Below are 9,710 nucleotides of genomic sequence, written 5' to 3'. Positions count from 1 at the left end.
GAGTCCCTGCTGAATAAATCTCTCATCGCCTTCCATTGCATGCTGGGATACCTAGCGGCGGACGACAGTGACGAGAATGGCCAACTTGAAATCGACCAATTCAAAACGCAAAGACAGAAAGACAGCCAATCAAACGGCAGGACCAAGCGACCAGCAACGCAAATACAAATATAATGTTGTGGTGTGCACAAAAGAGCGGCGCTACTAGTCGCTTGTATCGCTGGTCGTATGGTGCTGCAGCTTGATTTGCTGTCTTGCTGTCATTCCATTTTGAATCGGTTGAATTGAATTTGGCCCATCCCCTCGTCGCTGTCGTCCACCACCAGGTATCCCAGCATGCTTTGGAAGGCGATGGCGGCCGCATCCAAAACAAAATGAATGGGCAGCAGCGACTCCAAGTGACTAAATTTGCTGCGGTGTGCACAAGCTGTTAGTCTCCAGTATGCAGCAAGCAGCAACACAGTGTGTGTTGTCTGAAATCTCGCCCGGTGAAACTGCTGATCTCAGCCCTGCAGACTGTAGTGAGTGGGTGGCTTGTATAACAGAGAAAGGGAGAGAGAGAGAGAGAGAACAGAGTGTGGTACATAAGGGAGAGAGAATGAGAGAGCAAAAGAAAACGGCTTCTGAAATCTTATTTAGACGCAGGTGTTTGTGTTTCCAGTTTTCACACAACCACAAAAACTTAGTCTCTCTCGATCTCACACAACTTCACCAGTGATGGTTGGTAATACTTTGTTGATGTGGCCTAACATTAATGATATTAACATTATCCAGAGACATTACATTTCTATCGAGCATTTCTTTTGTTTGATGACATGCATACAATGTTTCATAATGCTCTGACCAAGGCAAAGCACTGCTAAATGTATTGTAGCTCAGCTGTTCAAAACGCATGGATGCAAAGGGTACAAAACAGACAATGTGTGGACAATCAGGAAGTAGGACATCTTACAAAACATTTGGATACAGTGAACCTTTTATTAGCTAGGCTCATATTTAAAGTAGAAACCACACTACAAGGTTTTTCCTCTTTACAAAACTTCTTATGTACACTACAGTGCTGCCTGACAGTTAAAAATCACAGGAACAAAATAGAAAATAAAAGAGAGAAAAAAAACCTTGAGATAAAGAAACTATGAAAACACAAGCCCATGAAGGCTTCTTTGCTTTCAGCCATTTTTGTCTCATTTGTACAAAAATAATAATATATAAGTTCCTGTCAGGTTTTTGTAACATCTGAAACCCAAAAGCATAAAAAGAGCTGCGGAGGCCTTACAACTGGCATCAATCAACTGCTTCATCATCACCTAGCTCTCCCCAGAGCTATATATAGCTCTCCCCAGAGTTATATACAGTATTATAGTAAAGAGTTCTGTCATTGAAATCCAGTTGCTTGAGAAAAATTCACCCAGAAAGCTGAAGTTTTCTCGCCTGGTAAACCAGCCAGTCATGTGAAGTCAAATGTGAGCTCACGTGATGTGAAGTTTCACAGAGCCATATTCGTTTTAAAGATGAACCCTGCTTTTAGGATTTTTTACCCAACTTACACTGCAGGGATTTCCTTGTGAAAGTTAAAACTAGAGCCCTTTCTCAATATGGGTTCTTCTGTTCTTGTGTCCCTGGCAACGTCATCAGTCGCAGCCCAAGTACTGCTCCAATACAAAGTTCACATTACACTGGGAATTTAAAGAATTCTTGTGAACTTTGTATTGGAACAGTACAGGGGTGCTGGAAGCAGGGGGACATGGGAAAATTTGGTCCCCCTAAAAAAGAAGAAAAAAAAAATCTGAGGCGGCAACTGCCCCTGACGCTTAACACTGTTTACACAGCCTGTGATGCTTGTTAAAGCCGTGATTGTTGTGGGATTATTACACCTGAGACAGACAGACCCAGGGATCAAGTTACAGAGAGCCCACTTTACACTGTTTACACAGCCTGTGACACTTAAAGCCGTGATCATTGTGGGATTATTACACCTGAGACAGACGGACCCGGACTCTGTACTGCACTCACTGTCATTGGCTGCTGCTATAATCGTATACGGTTATTGTTATTTTATTTTTGTGTTGAGATGACAAGTTTTGCACTGTGTTTCGAAGTGATAATAATAATAATAATAATAATAATAATAATAATAATAATAAGTTCAGTGTTTCTGCCTGTGTTGCTGTCTGTTGTAGTGTAATTGTAAAATGACCTAAAGGGAGAGCACGTCACCAAGTGAGTGAGAAAAGGAGAAAATACTGAATAATGACATCACTACAGTATAATCCTAATGTTAATTTAAAATGAGATATTCCTCTAAATATGGCTAAAAATCATCCAGACCTTCAAAAAAACGTAAATGTTTCTTGCCAGTCGGCAAAAATAAAGTTGAAAAAAAAAAAATTTGAAAAAAAAGAAAAGAAAAAAAGAAAAAAAATTGAAAAAAAAAAAAAAAAAGTCCCCCTAATTGCAAACTCGAACAGTACTGGAACAGTACTTGGGCTGCGACTGATGACATTTCCAGGCACACAAGAACAGAATAACCCATATTGAGAAAGGGCCCGTCTAGACCATGAAAGGACAGAACTCCTTCCCTATATGGCTCTGGGCCATTAAGCAGTTCACAGTTAAGGACAGGCACTGGGGAAATGTTCTAGGCTACATTAGCAGTATTCCAACATTGATATAAGTTACAGCAAGACGACAATGACAAAACAACCAAGTTTCCTTGACAAGTTCCATAACTGTGGGACCAGAACTGAAGAGTTTATTTCTAAAATGAGATATCCATCATTTTTTCTCCCATTTTCTCCCCAATCGTACTTGGCCCCTCTGCTGTCCCGGTCATTGCTCCGCCCCCTCTGCCTCGTTGCTCCACCCCCTCCTCCGCCAATCTTGGGAGAGTTGTAGACTAGAGGTGCAACGATTAATCGATTAGTCGATCGACAGAAAATGAATCAACAACTATTTTGATAATCGATTAATTGTTTTGTGTAATTTTTTAAGCAAAAAGTCAGAATTCTCTGATTCCAGCTTCTAAAATGTGAATATTTTCTGGTTTCTTTACTCCTCTATGACAGTAAACTGAATATCTTTGAGTTGTGGACAAAACAAGACATTTCAGGACATCATCTTGGGCTTTGGGAAACACTGAATGACATTTTTCACCATTTTCTGACATGTTATAGAGACCAAACAACTAACCGATTAAGCAAGAAAATTATCAACAGATTAATCGATAATGAAAATAATTGTTTGTTTGCAGCCCTATTGTAGACTAGCACATACTTCCTCCGATACATGTGCAGTCTCCAGCAGCTTCTTTTCACCTGACAGCGAGGAGTTGCACCGGCAGGACGTAGCGCTTGGGAGGATTCCCCGCAGTTTCCCTCCCCCCGTACAGCTACCCCAACCAACCAGAGGGGGCACTAGTGCAGCGACCAGGAATCATACCTCACCGGCTTCCACCTACAGACATGGCCAATTGTGTCTGTAGGAAGGCCTGAGCAAGCCGGAAGTAGGCCCTACCGCAACCGGGAATACAAACCGGGTCTTGGCGGCGGTGGTAGGCAAGTGCTTTGACTTCTACATGACCCAGATGCCCCTTAAAAATAAACCATTTACTGTACTTTTTAAAAGACACAACATGACTGAAGTCCTTGGTTCCTAAAATAAAAATGTTATATGCCGGCTACTCTAAGAGAAACTGAATGATGGTCTTCAGGTAATGATATTCAGAGTTTTAGAAATTAACTAGGTTAATTAGGTTCTTTGCCACAGACAGGACAGGGTCCAATCTGTTTTCAAAGTGGCTTGGAGCTTGTATTCATTAAGAATCGCATCACAGAATAGCTGAGGCCTGAATGCATAAATAAAACTGAACATATGCATCAATCGAAATGATCTAGGAAGAACCTGGAATTACCCTCTACATAATCTGTGATAATCTGGGTTCTCTGACCAAGGGTTACTTTAGTAATAATAATGATGACGGTGATGATGATGATGATGATAATAATAATACAGCGCTTTATGTGTCCATGTTACAAAGTGGTGTAAACAGTAACCTTGTTGTTGCGTCACATTTGGGAAGTGTGGGACATCTTGACCCCTCTCCTCTGTATAATATTGCTATGGTTCCTTGTCATTCTTATCCAGGTACTGTGAGATCATCTGAGATGTGCTGTAATGGGACCCCAAACAGTCAAAGCCTATAATGTTCAGTAACATCAACGGACCATAACTTGGTATTGGCAGATGGGGAAAAGTTTAGTGCTTCGTTTTTTATTTAATTAAACGAATACCTGTGCCTCCCTCCTGCCTTGGTTGGTTTCCAAAATGAGAAGACCCTGGTTCACATCCAACAGACATTGAAAAACAAAGCCAAGAGAGCATCTTGCAATGGAATCACACCAGCCGCCACTTCAAACGGATGTGGGCCAGGGCCGTAAAGTGGGGCCAATGTGGGTGGCCGGTGCCCTTTCCTGGATCATGCCCATTTTCAAACTCTGGCTTCATTTTGATGTCAAGTGCCAGTGTTTGGCAGTAAAGCGTTACTGTAATTTCATTATTTTCCCCAGTAACTAGTACTGTAAGGGATTACAATTTCCAAAACAGTAATTATATTACAGTTCAATCCAAGTAACTTCAAGTTACTGCATTACTTTCTCCAATGCTGGAGATAAGTCTGGCTATGGAAGACTAGCCTGCGTTGCCAGAACGTGATTCGTTTTTTGTCCTACGTAGGCAAATCAATAGAAAGTGGGCAGTTTGGCTGTTGACTCCTCCTGTAAGGTTCATTATTGTTCCAATAAAGTGGATTCAGTTCTATAAGGAGCTGGCTAAACATGTTGGATGTCACTTTTTCAGAAGGGGGAGTAGCGAAAGTAATAGTAATGTAACAAGTAACGTAACTAATGACTTTTGATACCAAGTAATAAGTAAAGTAGGTAATTTTATTCGTTTTTAAGGGAGTAATAAGTCATAAGTAACTTATTACATTTTCTGAGTAACTTGCCCAACTTATTGGGCATGGTTTTGCGTTGACATCTGCCCACAAAACCAGTTCGTGCTACAATAGCTGTAGGAGGATAGGATTTGTGAATATTGTGAGTTGATGGAAGTGGAGAATGAATTTCATTTTATTTTGTATTGCCCATTGTATCATGACTTACGAGAGATACTATTTAAAAAAGTTCACTCCCCTGAGTTAAATTTGTTAGATTTTGAAGAAGGTGCCATACTTGAATTTCTTTTTGACAACATCTTTGCTTTTTCCGAATATATTTCTCATGCGTGGGATAGGAGGAAAAATATGACATATGATAGATAATTCATATATTTTACTTACTACACATTGTAGTTAAATCGGTGTTTTGCTGTTCATGCCGCGTGTGCTGTGTGTGTGTTTGTATGGTTTTGTATTGTTTATGCACCGGAATCGATATGGTAATAACTGTATGTTGATGTGTCTGATAATCCCATGTGGGATGGGTCATGTAATTTGTCCTGACACGTAAATAAAACTTTCATTCATTCATTCATTCATTCATTCACACACACACACACACAAAAGTAATGCTGTCGCAGCTGGAAATTAAGTGAGCTCATAGGACTGGAGTGGGACGGGACCTGACAAGATCATCACAATACTTGTGTCACATTATGATGATGTTGTGACCCCTCATGGTATGATTCAATACTGTGGTATACTGTGACATACTATGGGCTTTTATTTATTCATTTATTTTAATGAACAAGGTTTCCTTTAATTTAACGGCTCTGAAAAACTCCACTAATATATCCTTGTTGGGCAATAAACCATCAAAACATTTCAATGTAAATAAATACCCATCAAAAATGTGTCACTTATTATTAGATATTAATTTAGACATTCAAGTGCTATTCAAGGGTTTGTTTGTTTGTTTTTTAAACAGCAGATTCTGTCATTAACAGCTTTGAAATAAGATGATTAAAAATATTGATAGTTGCTGTCAGCATATCAATAGGGGGAACTGCAATATTATACTGAGGAGATTATTGCTGAGCATTATTGCTCAAAATACAATATTAAGTACTGTGATATACTGTATCCATTAATCCATTGTGTCAATACAGTATTACAGAGGGAATATGGCAAATATTATATTGTCTCAATCAATACAAATATTGTGTGAGAAAATGTACCCACACTTCCCGGTCCCAGGCAGCAAGAATATGCTAGGAAACAACTTCAAATGAACAAACCTCAGGTCCACCTGACTTCATTGACAAACAAACAAAAATTAAGAAATAGCTGTAAGATAAGCAAAACCAATCCTCATGACCTTTTTCAAATATTGAAACCTCAGTGTCAACTGTCATGGAGTGGGACTATTTCTTCAAATTTGCTGTTTTATGTTTTGTTACTATCACCGATGTCTCAGTAATGTTTCATGAAGCTTGGACCAAGCCAAACCATTAAACACTTATTATGAAAGAAAAAACAAATCCTAATGCGTATCCTAATGAGTTTTTGGAGATAGCATGTGTTAGCAGGACACTGAGGATATTCTGATATTTGAAAGTGTTACGCTCGAGTCATGTATAAAACAAAACAAAACGGACAGCACAGAATTTGGTTGACTTGACCCCGAACATTGGAGCCCAATCTGACCTGAACCTGAAAAAATCTCCTGTCCAAACCAAGGTGTCCAAACCTGACTGAAGCTACCAATAAATCTCCTGTCCAACCCTGACTGAAGTTACCAATAAATCAAATAAATCCAAGTCCAAACCCTAAGCTATCAGGTCCAGTCCAGAGGACTTTGATTATATAGTAGTACACCACACTGTGTCCATAAGCAACACACTCTATTATCATCTTTCTCATGTCCTTTTTACATCGCTTTACAACATCACAACCCACAAATAAGAGCTTGGACATAGAGTAATTTAAAAATGGTATCATTATGTACAAAACATCAACAACTATAAAATCTGTTCCTCGTCATGCAGTGGGGGCTGTGCGGGAGGAGGGGGGAGGAGAGAAGGGGGGGGCTGGGGGGGAGGAGGAGGAGGGGGAGGTGGGGGCGGAGGAGGAGGAGGAGACTGCGAGGAGGAAGAAGGGGGAGGAGGGGGATGGGAGGAAGCGTAGAAAGACTGAGATGAAGGGTGCTGAGGGTGCCCTGGTGCCACTGGTTGGTACTGAGGGAAAGAACCGTGTGGGTGAGAGAGGAAAGACTGAGGTGGGGGAGGGAGTGAGAGGAAGGGGTGAGGGCCGAAGCAGGCCTTCTGATGGGGGAAGAAGGGTTGGAGCTGGTGTGGGTGGGAGAGGTGGGGCAGGTGAGGCAGGGGGGCGTTTGGCTGAGATGGGGAGGCGTGGGGGGCAATTAGTGGAGGCTGGGGCATTTGAGGGTAATATGGTTGAGGCTGGGCTGAGATATTTGGCTGGCACGGGGTTTGATGTGGCACATGCAGGTGACGCTGGGTTACGTGAACCGAGTGGGACGGTGCGTGCTGACTGAGGAAGGTTTGGCCTAAATGCGATGGGCCCGGGGGTGGGGGTTGCACGGGATTGGAGAGGGTGTTCGGGGGAAGGATCGGGGGTCTGTGTGGAGGGTGCGAGTGCCGCAGGAGAGGGGAGAAAGTGTTTGGAAGCATTTGGGGAAGGTGGGGAGCCGGCAGGTGCTGGGGCGGGTATTGCTGGGCAGCACGTATTCCTTGCCTCCCCACATCCTGCGGCGTGTGTATCTGTGGATCTGCTGGCGTCCACGAGTCCGAGTCCACGCCGTGAGACAGTTTGTCCGAGAGCGGGCGTGCTCGCGTGTCCATCGGCATACGAGTCTGTGCACCGGCCGGCAGGTGTGTCCTCGTGTCAGGGGCTTGTGTCTGCATGTCTGTGCTGTGTGTCCCTTCGTTCACTGTTCGGACCTCTGGTGACAAGTGGTGCGTCCGTGTGTCCAGGTGGACGCCAGGCTTTGGGTGAAGCGAGTCTTTGTCCTTGGGTTGTTCTGACTGAGAGGAGGGGAGCAGGAGAGAGAGTGGATGATGGGATGAGTGAGAGTTTGTGTGAAACCCAGCAGGCTTGTGACTAGTGAGGGGAGACAAGGAGGTAGAGGAGGCCAGAGCAGGAGAAGAAGTAGAAGATGGATTGGGAGCAAAAGACGTTACAGAGGAACGCAAAGGAGTAACTGCTGAAGGAGAGGCGGAGGGAGAGAGGGCTGATTTGGACGACGAATGAGAAGCTGCGGAAGTGGAACCGGAGCTGGAAGACGTTCTACTGTCCGAGTGATGATGACGGTGGTGGTGGTGATGAGGATGATGATGGTACACTTTGGGTTTGGCATCCTGATGAAGAGGTAGAGTGGCGGGAGGGGAGAGGGGGAGGGGTGGTCTGTCCTTGCTGAGGAGAGGGTCGGCTTTTGTCTTGGTGTGTTTGGGTCTCCCCCCATCTCTCGCCCTCTCTCTCTCCTCCTCAGAGTGTTTGGGTCTTCCCCCCACTCTCGTCCTCTCTCTCTCCTCCTGAGACGAGAGAAGGGGGCGATGAGGCAGATGAAGGTGACGATGGCCTTCCCCCTTTTTGATTGCCGGGAATGTCCTGCTCTTTGCCACCACGTCCCCCTCCTCTCCCTCCTGCTTTACCACGTCCCCCTCATCTCCCTCCTGCTTTACCCTCTCCTTCATCCCTCTCTCCTCTGGCTTCTCTCTATTCACCTCCAGCCCTCTCTTGCCCTCCTCTCCCTCTCCCTCCGTCAGCTCTCTCGCCTCCTCGATCTCCCCGTCCTCCTCCTCTCTCTTCACCTCCTCTTCCTCCTCCCCTCCTCCTTGTCCTTGGTGGTACTGTTTGAGGCGGACGTGCCAGGCCAGGCTGCTGACTGCGGAGACGGTCTTGAACTGGTGGACCACATTGCGGGGGATGAAGTAGATGTCGTCATGACACAGGTGGATGCGGGCATAGCGGACACCCTCGCGACGCAGCTGGTTCAACTTGGCGTCGTCCACCCACTGCACACACTGGAGGGGGAAGTAGAGGAGGGGGAGAGGAAACCAAGTTTCACTCCATCCATCAAACATCCATAAATTGACACTGATATTGTGGGGGGGGGGGGGGGGGGGGGGGGGGGGGGAGGGGGGGTGCTGACTGCAGTGAAACCCATTATGAGAAAAACATTTAAGTTTGACCTTATTTATTGCCAATTCTGTTTGTACTCTAATATATAATGTATACATATTATACATACATACATAGTATACATACATACTTACATACATACATTATTATACATACATATTATTATACATAATGTATACATTATACATTACAGAATTTAGAAAATGAATTTGAAATATATGGATGAATGAATGAAAGGGAAACGCAAAGGGAAAAATATAAGTGATACTGGATTCCAATAATTGCATTTGAACTTCATAGGTTAGGTTGTGTACCTACCCAATGACCAGGTGGTAGCATTCAATATCGCTTACAGTACTTAACACTGTATTGGGTAACATCATCATGTGCCATCATTACCCAGGCAATTACATTGCAACATTGTAGGATGGTATACAATTTGGGGATTCTTTGGGAATTTTGGAACAACTGAAGGATGAATACTGTGTGTGTGCTACTGACCTAAAAAATATGGACAGAGCTATGCCATTGATTTTGGTCTACCGTTCGGAGTTGAAGTGTTGGCCGTCGCCATCGTGATTTTTCGTCAGCAGAGTAGGAGGGAATGGGTTGA

At 43.7% G+C, this 9,710-nt stretch overlaps 1 protein-coding gene across 1 annotated transcript in view; it reads right to left on the bottom strand.

The window, feature by feature from the left end:
* Positions 1–260: 260 nt before the first annotated feature.
* LOC310800023 (uncharacterized protein) overlaps positions 261–9,710 on the bottom strand; it is a gene marked incomplete at both ends in the record, with an annotated part of 172,320 nt that continues 162,870 nt past the window's right edge. Inside the window, 3 exons of the mRNA XM_083662620.1 lie at positions 261–411; positions 7,076–7,980; positions 8,638–8,979. Of these exons, the coding sequence (XP_083518746.1) occupies positions 261–411; positions 7,076–7,980; positions 8,638–8,979 (1,398 nt within the window). The remainder of the gene's footprint in view (positions 412–7,075; positions 7,981–8,637; positions 8,980–9,710) is intronic.

This window comes from Poromitra crassiceps (genome assembly GCF_964638095.1).
Source record: "Poromitra crassiceps genome assembly, chromosome: 2".
Taxonomy (NCBI): Eukaryota; Metazoa; Chordata; class Actinopteri; order Beryciformes; family Melamphaidae; genus Poromitra; species Poromitra crassiceps.
This window is presented reverse-complemented; position numbering and strand designations above follow the sequence as displayed.